The 15,532-nt window shown below is 41.2% G+C and overlaps 2 protein-coding genes across 2 annotated transcripts in view; both read left to right on the top strand.

Moving 5' to 3' along the window:
- The first annotated feature begins 440 nt into the window (after positions 1-440).
- btg3 (B-cell translocation gene 3) lies at positions 441-3,023 on the top strand. Its single transcript, XM_038709340.1, has 5 exons — positions 441-541; positions 1,300-1,506; positions 1,653-1,790; positions 2,061-2,253; positions 2,478-3,023. Exons 2-5 carry the CDS (start codon positions 1,334-1,336, stop codon positions 2,676-2,678), a joined length of 705 nt encoding a protein of 234 aa, XP_038565268.1. The 5' UTR covers positions 441-541; positions 1,300-1,333; the 3' UTR covers positions 2,679-3,023.
- A 1,356-nt stretch (positions 3,024-4,379) lies between these two features.
- The window catches only part of cxadr (CXADR Ig-like cell adhesion molecule), a 39,870-nt gene continuing 28,717 nt past the window's right edge, over positions 4,380-15,532 (top strand). Inside the window, exon 1 of the mRNA XM_038707839.1 lies at positions 4,380-4,546. Within this exon, the coding sequence (XP_038563767.1) occupies positions 4,495-4,546 (52 nt within the window). The 5' untranslated portion in view covers positions 4,380-4,494. The remainder of the gene's footprint in view (positions 4,547-15,532) is intronic.

The raw sequence follows: 15,532 nt of genomic DNA, 5'->3' as shown, positions 1-15,532 counted from the left end.
AATATATTTTCCAAGTTTGATTTTGGAATTTAGTTTACCAATTTGAATTGCCACTTTCCTCATTTGAAATTTCATTACAACCCAATAATATCTAGGCTATATTTATTCACCATACACACCCTGTGACCCAGACTTTCCTATTAGGCTATTTGTCTGTTTCTGTTATAAGTAATTCATTTTCAAGTAATTTCTTCATCAGATTCCCTAAGCCACGACAGACTTTTCTGGAGCCAATTCCATTAATATGAACTTTTACAAATAGACGGTTTAATCTTAACTGATTCAATGTTGTGCAACCGCATATGACATGCCTGACGCGATGAGCACATGAGCATCGTTGGTATGACTCACTCAATGACGAGCGTATGCTCGACCAATCAATGCGCTGGATTGGTTTGTTTAGAATAAATGAGAATGACGTTTGGGCGGGAGCTGTGCTGTAAAGGGCGGGGTTAATAACCGAACCTCAAGGGTTCTTCTGTTGGCCAACTTCACTTACCATTTATCTTTTGCCCACACGCTGGGGGGACCAATAGGAAAGGTAAGTCAAGTTGTTTATACCCTCGTGTCACACTATATTAGTTAGGTGTGTCTTAATGTGATTGGTATGTATATCACAATAAATCACAATTTAGTGTGGACTTTTCTGACCGTTGTTTACGTTATAGGACAGTTGCTGTGTTAGTTAGCAACATGAGGCTGTTAGCCGTGAAGCTAATGCTAAAAGCGTATTATTATCTTAAGGGAATAACGTTAACGTTACTCGTATGATATTAGACGTAAGTTTCAAATGCATTTCGGCACGATTTAGGGAACAGTACCATGGTTCGTAGCGTTAGGCTAACTAGCTAGCACACTGACTACAACAGTAGCCCTTGTTGTGTAGTGTGGTGGTGCGTGGATAACCGGAACTTGTGCGGCACAGCCCGCGTTTCTGGGACATTATAATCGCCAGACCGTTAACTGACGACAGCAGATGGATTAAAAAAAAAAAAAAGCGAGAGGCCTTAATAATGTGGAAGATAATGGCGGGCCTAGTACTCTTCAACGGCACGAAGACGTTTATTCCTCTCTATGGTTTATTCCCGAAAAGGAAAATGGTGCCACTTGGGGTCAGTGTCACAAGATATGTTTGTGAACGCCTCATTCTGGCCTCACAAAGCTAATTGTAGGGTGTGACACTTTCCTCAACCATCATCTTACCATAGAAATGCTCATAACACTTTTCAGCGTCACAGGCACTTGGTCTCGGCTGTGATTGACTTGCTGCTCATCTGACTGAAGTCCATTTACTTGCAGAGGCTGTCCGATCGTAATGAAACGCACATGAAATATGAAGAGAGAAATTGCAGCCGTGGTATTCTTCCTGAAGAGGCTCGTGAAAAGGGGGGAGAAATTGGAATCGCACAAGGTCGAGCTGTTTGTTGAGAGGCTGGCTGTTGCACTGCAGGAGAAGTTCAGGGGGCACTGGTACCCTGAAAACCCCAGCAGAGGACAGGCATACAGGTGCTGCTCTATCTCTTGATATTTTCACTAACTACCATTGTAGGGCCTGAAGTGGAACTGTACACCTTCCATAACATTTATATCCAACTCAACTTTGATGTGTACAGACAGAGTTGAGACTGAAATTGCCTTTGTGTGCGCTGCAGGTGCATCCGAGTGAACAGGTTCCACAGGCAGGATCCAGACCTCCTTCGGGCCTGCCGGGAGAGCGGGGTTCAGTACAGTGACCTGGGACTTCCCCTTGAACTCACATTGTGGGTGGACCCTGGGGAGGTCTGTTGCAGGTGAGACTTTTGAGTATATTTGGCGTGAATAGCTGAAACAAACAAAGTTAGGAAAGTTAACTGGTAAATTGTTGATGGAGTAATGGTTTAAAATCTTACAGGCCACATGGGTGAGTAAAATTAATCTGCAGCCACTGATGCCCATTTGGCTTAGAAATGGACAGAATACCACCTGTGGCTATATTTGAGATTTCTGGGGGGAAAAAATTTATGTGCTTCTTGAGCCCTGTACTATATATTGTTGTGTTTTCTGTCCATTCCCATTATTAGATATGGAGAACAAAACCCTTGCTTCTCAGTGGCCAGTTTCTCTAACGATAATGAGGAGGACAAAGATGTTGCAAAGAAGGTAACCAGTGCTTTGGAGAGGGTGACGTCAGACTACCACTCGGGTTCTTCCTCCGATGAAGAGAGTGTCCGCTCTTCCCCCCTCACTGTCCCCAGCAGCCGCTGTGCTCACCAGGTATTGCAATTATCTTTTATTTATTTATTTATTTATTTTAATACAAGCCTCTGGAAGAGACTGGTGAACTATAAAGTAGTTCAGATGACATTCTTTTGTCATCTTCAAAGTTTGGTGATTTGTTTGTTCCAATAATTGGGACTGAAACGTTTGATGGGGTTATGGGCTCGGATAGTTTGTGTTGCGGTTGATGGCAGCTTCTATTGATTTGTTTCCTATTTAAGGCGATGAATCCATCTGCTCCTTCGTGGCATCCTAAGAAGGTACCAGGGAAATGTCACATCCTTCCACGGAGTCACTACAGCTTCAGGCCACACAGCGGAGCCCCCCACACCTTAAGGCATAATCTGTGGGTCCCCCCTGGCTACAGAGGAGGGCCTGGATACTGGGACACAAACCAAAACCTGGCACATTGTTACAGTTAGAAATTATGGTGCTTATTGTTCACACTGGACAACAACTTTAAGATAAATGACCAATGTTTTTTTAATATGAATTTTTATAGCTTGCATATTGATTGTTGTTGACAAAATCTCTTTTGCACTTTAGACCATTTGTTATAGTTTAAATCACTTGTATTGGATTAGATATTGACATTGGAAGACTACACACGCTGTCTTGAAGTACTATATTTTTACAATGGGAGATGTTCATTGTATGCCACCTATTGTCCTTTGTGATAAAATGTTTTATTTATTCATAGTTTAAAATTGTCATTGTATAGGCTCAAATTATAGAGTTTTATTAAACACGATTTCCAAGCATCATGATACTTTGTTGGGTCTTTTGGTGTTTACTAAAGGTTCCTCCAAGTGTTGTGGTTAAAGTGTTTTTTTTTTTTTTTTTTTTGCTGTGTTTTTTATTTTATTTAAATTATTTTAAATTTGGCATTTACCTTTATTTGCTAGCTTACAGTGTAGAGAGGAGAAACAAGTATGACATGCAGCAAAGGTCCCTGGCTGGAATCAGACTGGGGACGTTGCGGTTATATGGTGCGTCTAACTCCCTGGATTTTATGTTTTAAAGAAAGTATACTCTTTAAATGTTTGAGTACCACCAAGGGGATTTCATTCACATCCATTGTTTTGTGTGGTAGAAATCTTATCAAAAAAAGTGTTGAACTATGTTCATGGTAAGTGGAGACAGGGCCAGCTTTTTTCATCTGGGCGCCCTAAGCATGATCATTTTGGGGGCCCTGCCTCACAGTGGCTAGGCAGTGAAGTGTTCATAGAAGCCTAAAATGTACTCATTAGTTCACTAATACTGTGAAACGTTCTGTGGATGGCACCCCTCCAGACAAATTGGAGCTTTAGTGTCATCTATAGATTGTCCCTTTGGGGGGAGTCAGTGTTCCGCTCAAGGACACATTATTACGATATATGTCATGACTAACGGCTAAAGAAATCCTTGAAATATTGTAACTGCTACGCTAGGAAGGTGCTTTATCATCCAGAGTGCTTAAATATTTTTTTATTTAACATAAGTGGGGAGCCATCATTTGTATTCCGACATATATGGTCAAGATGAACTATGTTTGACTGACAATGCTGCCAAATTAACCACCAATCCCTGTTTGTCTGGGCCACAGCCCTCGAAGGTGTTTTCGCTTGTCTAACAGTATTGCACGTTCATTTAAATGTCCCATCAGTCCACCACAAGCTTCACTAAATAATGGACATATGTGCACGGTTTTGGAAATAGACACTTGCCACTGATTTTCAAACTAATTGGTTAAATCAAAAGTACATGATGAAAATAATTGAACCATTTTGAAATATGGCACCACGTCTTCCCTCATGCTCTTGAAAATAGAACACAAAATAAGCCATGATTAGATGCCTGGTTTCTCGTATCTTGAGGGACATGTGACTGCGCTGTTTCTACTGGTGGTGGTAGGGAAGGGCACTCAGGAAGTTACACAAATTGTTTGCTTTCTCAACCTGGACCAGACGCACATGGGGTACCATGCGGGACAAAACTGGCACTTTTATTCCATCAATAAACACCGGGGGAAGTCCTTGTTCAAACCGACAGATGGCAATACTGGCTCTTGTTTGGGAAAGCCGTCTGTCACGTGACACCCTGCGGCGCGCTCCGCTGTGCACCTGCAGAGAGGCGGAGGAGGAGGAGGAGTGAAGTTTGGATGCTTCGGTCGAGCTGGGCAGCCGCTTTTCTCTCGAATTCAGCATAAGTTCTCCGACCAAGTTTCACTGAAGAAGTCGTGGAATAACTGGAACAGGAATGGATCATTCGACAGCCCGGTTCTGCTGTGTACTGCTGAGCCTCTTTGCTGGTAAGTTTTAGACACCAGCTGCCGCTGAGCTACTTTGGTTCTAATGGGTTTTCCACTCAGACGGTAGCGGCCACCGTCTCTGGTCAGCCGTGTGCTATGACGTTAGCCTCTGGCGTTAACATGGAAACGTGCCTTTTCCCGACAAGTTAAAAATGCTGATAACTTTATGTTATGTTTTCATTATCTAAAGTTAGAGTGATTAACATTTAATTTGCCAAGTGGCTGACCAAACCACATCTGGGACTAACTTCGACCTAAGGTCAGTTCAGTCAGGTCGCACACCAGAACAAGCGACCGGGCAGCTAAACCGAATATTCATTTACATAGCTACAAGTAGGTTATTTGTAAAATAATAACTATTTACTAATGTGGGTTTTTTTTCAGACACATGACAGAAAGGGAAAGGAAAGGCCAAAAGACAATAAATCAAAGTTTGCTAACGTCATTCCATCCAGTAACCCCAGTAATAAGGGGACAGTGGGGTTGGTTTACATTTAACAACATGTAAATCATACCAATAGGCGACTGTCTTGAATTTTTAGACTCTGAATGAATGGTTATTGAAATGTATATCCCACAGAAATGGGATGATTTGTTGCGACGTCTCCTGTGGGTATTTCTGTGTGGTGTATGGTGGTTAACACAATAGGTCGATGTTAAACCTGTGGCTACAGGACTTCAAAGTGCTGCCTTTTCTGTTTGCCATTTAGTTTAGTCCTGCTGACCCTCACCTAAGAGGGTGTTTGTTGTAGATGATTGAGCGGCTGTGAAACCTTTGATCAGAATAACTTAGGTTTTTTTAAACGTTTCTCATAGTCAACGATTTAAAGGTGAAATTGAGATATTCTTCATTTGGCTGGCTGGGACCTCCTTAAGGGACATGGAGTCAAGAAATGTAATTTAACTCCAGTTTTGGCACCACTTTTCTTTTTTGATCAGTCAGTAATGCATTAGGCAGCTATAGCAAGCTTTTTGCAAATGTGTATATATCTTCATTTGTGATATGTTTAAGAATAGGGCTTGTTAAAAATCCCATTTTTATTTTGGTTTTACTATTATTTCATTGTATTTGTGTGGGCGTGGTGGCTGTTTAATGCTTTGGAATTTAGACTGAAACTTGCAGATCACTCCTCCCACTACTAACAATAATGTGAAACTTCTGCTACAGGATCGTCTTTTGGCTTCAATCATTGACATACTGTGGCAGTTATTGAAATAATTTCTGAGATTTTGATGGGAAGCCACAGAGCCATGGTCAGGGTAATGACATTCCAGTATGCTGATTAGTGAGAGACCGAATGAAGAAGTGCTTTGTTTAGGATCATCCATCAAGTCTCTCCATGTAAAAGCTGGGACACTGTCATATAAGGTTTACATAGTGTGTTGTTTAGCCTTCTTTTGTCTCATGACACGTTGTTGTGGCCACTAGTTTGGGCTCATTACCATCTTAATGGCATCATGGCCTCGTCATTTGGGCACTGTTCCACTTCAGCAGACAAGAACAGTCTCTGCCAGACCTGTACCATTCTTTGAACGTGGTTTAGAAATACACAATAATGTGCTAACCTCTCTTAAATGGCAAAATAACAAGTAGGGTCTTTCTGCTCCATTTCTTTGCTGCATTTGTCCACGAGGCACAGCATGGAACATAAAGTGTTGACAAAAGAAATAAAATTGGGAGAGGGAGATCTGCAGTCCTTGAAATTGCGGTAAATGTTGAGGATTGAGACTCTGTGAAAGTGCAGACAACCTTGTGCTTGTGTCAGGCTATCAGGAGATTGTTGAGAAGTTATCATGAAATCACGTGAGGTGTCATCATTGCATAAACAATCTAATATTTGTTTTGTGTCAATAAAGGCTGTAAGTTAACTGATTGTTGTCCCAGTACACACAGTCTTTAATGCTTGAAATAAGGATTAAAGTAAAATTTTACTTGATGAAAGTCTTTTTGTTAAAAGTCAAATTAATTAAACCCTCGTGCTGAGCAATTTTACACAGTGTAGTTGTGAAAATGCTTCACAAAATGTCCCCATTTCAATTCCTTGTAATGATTATTATTATTAAAATTTTTTTTTTGATATGACAGTGTTATCAGAGACCAACTGCTGTGGGCTGGCTGTTACTCTTAACAATGACATCTGATGTTGTTACACACACACACACACACACACACACACACATACTCTCAAGACTGCTCCATGCAAAGGTTGATAAATGACTGTAGGTCTGCTTAGAATATTTTCAACAAGTTTATTTGAATAAAAAAAAAAAGTTTGGAGCAGTCTTAGAAATAAGATAATATGCTCACAGTAATCCGTTTCTATCATCAAAGAACTTGTCCAAGAAACAGTACGTGGTTGTCAGTCATAAGTCTCTGACACCTCTTAATTTCCATTTAGCAGTATACACTCGTGTTCATGTTTGAGTCCTTGCATAGGACCTGAAAAGTTATCTTCACCTGCTGCAGTGCTGCAGGACCTGGTGCTCTCTCCACACCCATGCTCTCCCATTTGTTTGGGTCAAGAGTGAAACCACTGACGTAGTATAAACAGAAACCAGGGGAACCTGTGAGCATGTGCAGAACGCAGTTACCTGATAAGGCTACAAGCAAAGGCACCAGGAACTGGTTGCTTGGTTACCTTTTGAAAACAGACACGCAAATCTAGGGTGTGTGTGTGTGCGTGCTCCGGTTGCTCTGGAAAACTACCCTCCCCCCACTACTTGCATGTATACATTAGGTCCTCCTTTTTGCAGCAGAAAATAATCCCAGTTATTTTACACAATAGCTTTTGCAGATAACAGATGTGTTGAATATCTTTCATACAACTCCTGTTAGGGGAGCAGCTAATGTCACTCTTACAGCTGTGTGTGTGTGTGTGTGTGTACTGATGAGGCGTCGGGGCCGGTGAAGAAACTGATACAACCCAACACAGACAGTAATGACTTGGGGTCACATTCACTTGTCATGACCCAGCAGTCCAGTGCTTTCCTCCTGTTGGTTGAAACATGTTGCGGCTACAGCTTCACCTCCAACCAAGCAGCCGCCCTCTCCGCCGGGAGCCCCTGTCCTTGGAAATGATGCAGGAACATGTAGAATCGGATTACAGTCTAGGGTCACTGCTTTGTCCTCCACAATCTGGTGATGGGGACAACTGGGCATGAATATTCATAGCCCCAGACGTTAATATTTTAGCATGCCAGCGCAGTACAAGGCTTGTGCCAACTCCTGTTCACCTATATGGGAGTGTGAAACGCTGATTCCGCCTTTACCTCGCCACATTACCCTACCGCCTTTCCCCCTCCATTTCATATCTGAATTACTGAATGGACAAATCGCTGCCTGCTAGAGAATCAGTGAAAATGATTAATGGCGGTGCTTGTTTCTGAGTCCTGTTAAAGGCTGTGCGGCCGCTCTGTATTCAGAGCTTGTTCCTTTTTCACAGGTAGGGGGTAAACTGCCTTCTGGGCTGCTGCCAAAGCATTCTTGTGGTAAGATATATTGGCAAGATTATACTTGAACCCCTTGGTCATAAAGTCAATGTTACATTGACAGATATTTCAAGTTTGTATGTCTTTTAACTTCTCTAACACTTTGGCCACAGTATTCAGAGACCTAGAGACAGCACCAGGCTCCCCAGAGGCTCACAAATGATTATTGTCTAATAAGACAAGCTCAGGAGCAGTTTTGCCTTAATGGCACAAATTAGTGGTGGATCACGAAGGTCATGCTTTTAGTGTGTACGTTGCAACTCAGGGACCTTGATATATTGGTCAGCTTGCATGCTTGGTTAGTTTGCTTGTTTTGTCTGGGCAACTGTCCAAAACCCAAGGTATTCAATTTACAATGATGTGGAAACAGAGAAAAGCAAGAGCAAACAACATCAAAACAACACACCGTAAGCTGCAAACGTTAGCATGCCTGGCTAACTACCCTAACGTTAATATCTACAGTAGAAACCAAGCAGGACCAGGGCCAAGGAGCAGATCATTTACTAACTGCAGTATTTTTTTTTGGGGTGGGGTTGCAGGTTAGGTTACACGAGTAGCATATTCACCGTGTAATAGTTCCCCACTTTATGGAAGCCAGTCCTGGATGCTATCACAGTTTAGGGTTGAATGGGTTCTCATTTTAAAACATATCAGCCACAAACATTAAAAAGCCTTTTCTACGAACGCTGTTGTTAACATTAGCCTAATAAACTAGCTAGCTAATTCAGCCAGCATAATTGGCAGTCTCCGGCTTTAAATGAAGAGCCATCTTTTGTCTGCCACAGTCGGTAATCACGGGACCCTCTGTTTCAAAAACAATTTTCGAGAAGTAAATGTTCCTCCTCCTGTTATCATTGTAAACTAAAGCGTATGTGCCATGCGAGAATGGAAAGCTTGAGAAAGCAACAGTAAGTGGGGCTTAGGAAACTTGAGATTTCTGGCTCCTAAAAAATAGTGCTGGGGAAAAAACTCACATTAATTATTCTCCACAATTCATATATTAAAAACATTATTTTTGAAGTCAGGGTTAAGACAGAACACTGCTCTTTCTTGGTTTCCTGATTATTCAGCAGTGCTGCGACCCGGGATGAGTAGAAGAAGAACCAACGTTCCCACTGACAATAGGTTAGCACCAGGGTTGGAAATTAACACCCATTTTGAAAAGTGGCGGTTGAATTTGCTCAACCTACCAGGTAACCTACCGGGTAAATAAAAGTAGTATACACACAAATAATGCAATCATAACAGAGCGTTTTGTGACCACATCATGGTCCACCTGATTCCTGCATACAGCTCCGTAAACCAGTTGTGAGGGTATCAACACAGTGAAGTTATGGAAGACCTTCAGGTGTATTTGGACTAAACGTACTGCCTCTCAATCTCAATATTACTTGTATATATGAATTGTGAAAAGTTTGTTTCCTCTAGTTTTAACTTTAATTGTGATTAAATGTTTACGTTTTGTTCTCATTTGCAGTTGTATTGTTTTATACTGGACTTTGAATTCCTATTGCAGTATTTAAAGGGTTTACACAGTTCAGTAATTCCTGTTCATTTTGAAGATTTTTGGCGCACGATTTATTATTTTAATGATAAATAACAATTCAGTATATGTGTATAATTTGTTATAAAAAGTCAGGAAAGCAATGTTTAAGTCAAGTCGCCTTAAAGATTTTGGCAATTTGAAATTATATACCGTGTGGTGGTAGAAATGTGCCCACTGGTAGAGTGAACCATCTGTTCATGGTTCGTGTGTGTGTGTATGAGAGAGTAGGGGTGTGCATCTTCACTGGTCTCACGATTTGATTCAATATCTCGATGCATCACCTCATGGGTGGGGAATTTTTAGGCACCTCATTACGATTATGAGGGCTACGATGCAACCGTAAAACAAACAGGATAAAGATGGATTTTTCTCACTTTGTCATTACTTGGTACTTTATAAGCAAAGTATTTGTAACAATCCAAACAAGTATGTAATAAGGAAATGCAGGTATTTAATGTTACTTCATATAAATGTAGCTAACATTGCATAGCATTATTACAGCATTATTACTGACCTCTGCTGCTGTTGTTATTAGTATAGAGTCAGATGGGGTTGAACTACGCACTTTACAATGCTCCCACCAAACCACATTCACTCCGCCTTAATGTATCTGTTCCTTTTTTTGTTTTTTGTCTCGTATAGTGTAGTTTTCTGTGTCTTGTAAGTTGATTATTATAATCTTACTGAGCACCCCGGGCCTTGAGAAACAGCATTTTGTTTGTGTACTCAATATGTGGATGAATGACAACAAATGAACTTGAACTAGCAGCCAAAAACGTCCTGCTCAGCTTCCACACCGCCGTCTGAAGAGGAGACATTAGCTAGCGCTAACTGCATGAACTTATCTAGAAATTGGAAAACTACAGACAGACTTTGATAAATGGACACGCTGTGACCTACACTGTACATTTACTGCCAGATTGAGGCGTAGTGCTCATGTTTTCCTCTGCTCCGCTCACTTTCACCATCACCTACTGCTGCTTGTCACGTAGTTGTCCTTTGAAGAATGAGCAGAGGACGCTAGCTAATCACTACTGTGCTGCACAGTGTGCAGGTGAAAATAATTAACGTTAGATGCGCATTGATTTTATTGATCATGTGAAAGTTTAGTAGCAGCAGTCATTCAATCAACAACTGCCAGTCTGTGATGAACAGGGAGAACCACACGTCTCCGTTTTGTGCACACCACAGACAGTCTGGAGCTGCAGTGCCGCCTTTTTCGTTCCGTCAACATCAATTAACCTAAATAATCGATTGTTGACATTTGTGAATCTATTCATAATCGTCCAAGTCCGCATCGCGACGCGTCAACAAATCTATTTTTTTCCACACCCCTATGAGAGAGTGTTCAGTATTTAAATATTTGCCTTAAGAAATGCAAAAAAAAAACTATTGCTTGAATATTGTAGATCTTGTTTTACAAGAAAGTGGATTGTAGATTTAGCCTGGTCCTGGCCCTGGTTAGCACCACCACAGAAGAACAGGAGTGGGGGGGGGACGCTCTTTTGCTAAAGACAACATGATGACGTTGGTTTCTCAGGTCAAGCTTGACATTTTCAACGCCTCTATAGTTTTGTTTTTTTTAGGGAAAAATCCAACTTTTACATTGTGTATTTAAAATTTGTGGACAGTATGTGTGCAGATGTTACTTTTTGCGGACTGCCTATAAATTGAGCCTTTAGGAACTATAGACCCTTTGGCTTGTTTCTCTAACTGTTTTACCAATGTAAACAATGACTGACTGACTGAAGTCCTGAGTTCTACCACTGACACAGACCTTATTCAGTGGACTGATGAGAGGTAGATGCGAGGTAAACAGTAGACCGTACACCTCTGATATCTTTAGCATGACTGCTGAAATTCTCAAAGTAGTGTTGAGCAGGGATTGAACTGAGGGAGAGACATTTCTTCTGCTATCCATGTAACCGATCGGTTAAAACAAGGTCACTGCAGTGCTGATTTTCCCCGCTCTCTTGAGTCCATCGGTCATCTTCACTGTGTCACCCTGTTACGGCGATAAACACCCCCAAAGCACATTTATCACTTAGCCACTTGATGTGCAGCTCTGCAGCTCCCACAACGCCCTCTGCTCCTAATGAGGAATAATGGGCTCTGTGACAAATAAGCTGTTCACTCTGATGATAATAAGAATTTTCACCTACCTCATATCTCAAATGAACATAGCCACAAAACCATTTTTCTGTAGATGAGGCATAGAAGCAGAGAAGACGCTGCACACCAGGCAGTGAAGGAGATTTGGAGGATTTTGTTACAAAATGCAGTGTAATTATTTGGAAAAAAGTATACTGGGATTCATTAAACTTTAAAAATGAAGTGGGTGCTATGCTTAAAGTGCATTAGAGTTCCTAATTTTTAAAATGATAATTGTCACTGTTTTCAAATGGTCTTCTACTGGATTTCAAATCGTCTGTTTAAACTCATGTGTGGAATGGGTGTATGTGGAAACAAAATATTCCACAGCCAGTGTTCAGGTAAGTCGGGTAGAGCATTACTCTACTTATGGTTTTTCCCCTGTTTTTTTCCACACTTTATGACTATGTATTCCGGTTGTTTTTCATAATATTCTCACAGCATCTGAGCTAGCCATCTCAGTGTGAGGATACACAGTGTGGCAGGCAGGTCCCCAGGGTGCAGCATCTGCAGCTGCTGGTGTGTAGCCTGCTCCTGCTTACCTGCTAGGTAGGTGTCAGTTCAGCTCTACACACGCTTAGACCTCTGTTTCAAAGATTACCCTTTGTGCAATGTTAAGGATTTGGGCTTCATAGTATAGGCTATACAGGGAAAATCTCCTTATCATGTAAAACAGAGCTGACAATTTATTCTGACGACAAATCTTTTGTTGGCAGTTTCGACTTTCAATGGACACATCATTTTGTAGATAAGCGTTGTATATTGTGCTGTGCATGTCACATAATTATCGGCTAATGTCCAGGCATTGTCTTACACAGAGCCGAGTTGTGGGAAGATGATTGTATTTTGTCGTCCAGCAGTAAGCCCTCACTGTCGCCTCTAAGAACATTAGAGTTAATTGTGTGTCTAATCTTGAAAAATATTGTGGCTCAGAAAATAAGTGACATAAGCAGAAGGTGGGGTGAATTTTGGGAGGAGGAGGAGGGGGAAGCAGCTGTTGAAGGAGCCATTTTTAGCACCTCTATCTCATTGAAAAACATTACACATTGTCGACTGCGGTATGGTGAAAAAGGCAAACAACTGTTGTCTGTGGCAAGCCTCTTTCCTGATTCAGTCCCACTCGATTTTGCTCGCTGTAGTGCTGATATTGAAGTCAGTCTTTCTGTCTTAGTCTGATGTTTAATTATCATGTCAAATTATAGTTACGCTAATAACTCCTGCCCATAGAAAAAATGTATTTGTTATGAATAATGCCTGCTCTCATTAATTTCTACTGCTTGTATTAAAGATTTTAGAATTATTTTAGAGCAGATGTGTAGTGAAATTTTATGATGCAGGGCAAATCTTGTTAGGAGCATTAAAGCAGTATTGATACAACGCGACACAGAATGAGACCCAGAAAATCTCATTTCTTGTAACATGCCTTATAATCAAGCTGTTGCTAAACTGAAGCCAAAGACTGCAATGCAAATCCTTTAGAATTGGGAATCTGTTAAAGAGATTCAAATATTAAATGTAGATTTTATTATTAACCCAAACAGACGATGCAACCGTATGTCAGTTATAACATCTGAGCATTGTTTATGTGGCATCAAACAAACATCAGTTTCCCTGTTGTGAATAAATAAGATAACATCAGATACCTTTTGTTAATCCCCTGTTGAGGAAATTCAGGTTGGCACAGCAGCACAGAGGAATGTAAAAGAACAAAATACAGTAAAGGTAGAATCGGTAACATTTCACTTTTCTAAATGTCTGTGTTTGATATTATCAGATGCTATAAATGGATTTGCAGGTGTGGGAAGATATTATTAAGAAAGGAAAGCTACTGCATGTGCAAGCTTGTGGCATTTTTGCAAAATGTCCCTAATGTCCTTTAGAAAGTGCAAAGAAGCACTTTGTTTCATAAAAGAGTCTTACCTGAGATTAGATTAGATGAATCCTTTCCCTATGGGGGAATCAGGCCTCTAAAACAGAATAAAAACATATACCCCTGTGATCTTGGGGTAACTTGAACATATAAAATAGAAATTTGGATGAGAATATATCTTTGAGTTCTCACACTTAAATGGTCTTTATAATAAGGATTCATAATAAGAGGTAATGCAGTGTTCTATTTTGTCAGTTAGACTAACCAAAATGTCAGCCAGTGAGTTACCTTTTATGTTAAGGAAAGTTAGAAAGGAAAGTCCAAGAGTAAAGTGCAAAGGCATATTATAGAATTAATTTGGACATTCACTACATTCTGATGACTTCCATTAACTTACTATGCTTTTACAACCAGGTGTCCAAAATGAGTGTGGCTGTCTGCCACCTCCCTTCTTTGCCATTAACGTTCATTAAAATGGTCTTTTCTTCCTGCCTTGGAAGTTATTACTCCTGGGTCGGTGGTGCATCTATAGGTATGATGGCCGGGACATCTGCTACAGTTGGTTTATAGAAAAGGCTCAGCGCCTGAACCACAGCAAGGTCAGGAAGCCACAACAGATATTTAATTACTATAGTGCATCTCGCCGCCATGTGAGGAAATCGGCAGCTGGCCCAGTCGCCCTCGAGAGATATGAGGTTGAACTGAAAATAGCTCTGTGACTGGCTGCTTTATGATGGTCAAAACACACATTACCGCACAACTTTAATCACAAGTGCTGCTGTTTTAATAAGCAGGCACACAGGGGCTACCAGGCTGCAGTTGTTGCTGGTAAGTTCCAGAGGGACCTGCTTTTAAGTGTCTTAATGGAGCCCATGTATAATTCATGGGCACACACGAACTGCGTGGCTGGCTGGCTGACTCTGGGTGGCCGATAATTGTAAGAAGAAGGGTAAACTCCCACCCCATCTCCAGTCACACTGGCACTCACAGCACCCAACTCTTTTCACAACGAGTAGGGCAACATCAGCTCTATGTTTAATCCCGCTCTGACAGGACATCTATCTAATGAGAGCAAGGGGGTGATTTGTCAGCGACAGCTAGAGCTGGAACACAACTCTACAGTTAGAGTTTTAGATTAATGACCTGTGGGCACATAAAGAGTCTGTGATTGCCTAAAATGTCACCCGGCATTTTATCAACCAAAAAGTCTCTTACCTGTAACTCTGCCATCAGCCATTAATATGTTGGATTCCCAAGAGGTTAAAAGAACTTGTCAAAAAGATTTGAGAGAATTTTATTTGGACATGAAAAGGTCCTGATAATCCCTGTGTTGTAAGATAAAGTGTGGAAAATGGTTTTCAGTTTTACCCTTGACCTGGATCTAACTGAACAGCCATTAATGCAAGACCCTGTGGGATGTGTTTATCAAGTTGGACAACTGCTGCTGTGAGTGCAACCCCTAAACAACACCACAGCACGCTTACTGTTGGATCGTCTTTGCCAGCCCAGTGTCATGCAGTGTTTCCTCGATCAGGACTTAACATTTTTTAACCTGGATCAACATGAAATGTTATATTTATAAGCCACGCCGCGCAGGGTGAACAGTCATCATTGTGCCATGCCTCAGTCACACTCACTGAGATTATGGTCTTGTCAGCCTGATCCAGGATGCTCTATAAGCAGTATTTGGCTGCCTGTCTAGACAGGGGTAAAACCTTTTTAGATGTCAGTAGAGCCATCAGGGAGTTGGCTTGTATGGCAGGTTTCAGGCTAAAGCACTCTACTACATCCACTAAACACTCAACAGCCGTCCAACCTTGCAGACTCAGGAAGAGTCAGGTTATTTGTTGTATTTTTTACCACACATGTTGAAATATTGTCAGGATGGTTGGGATATGAAGTCAGTTTTGAGACAGACGGTGCAGTAGCC

Source organism: Micropterus salmoides, unplaced genomic scaffold (assembly GCF_014851395.1).
Source record: "Micropterus salmoides isolate LMB-PRFRI ecotype aquatic unplaced genomic scaffold, ASM1485139v1 Ms_hic_scaffold_9, whole genome shotgun sequence".
Lineage (NCBI taxonomy): Eukaryota > Metazoa > Chordata > Actinopteri > Centrarchiformes > Centrarchidae > Micropterus > Micropterus salmoides.
Note: the sequence above shows the minus strand (reverse complement) of the source record. Positions and strands in the feature narration are given on the sequence as shown.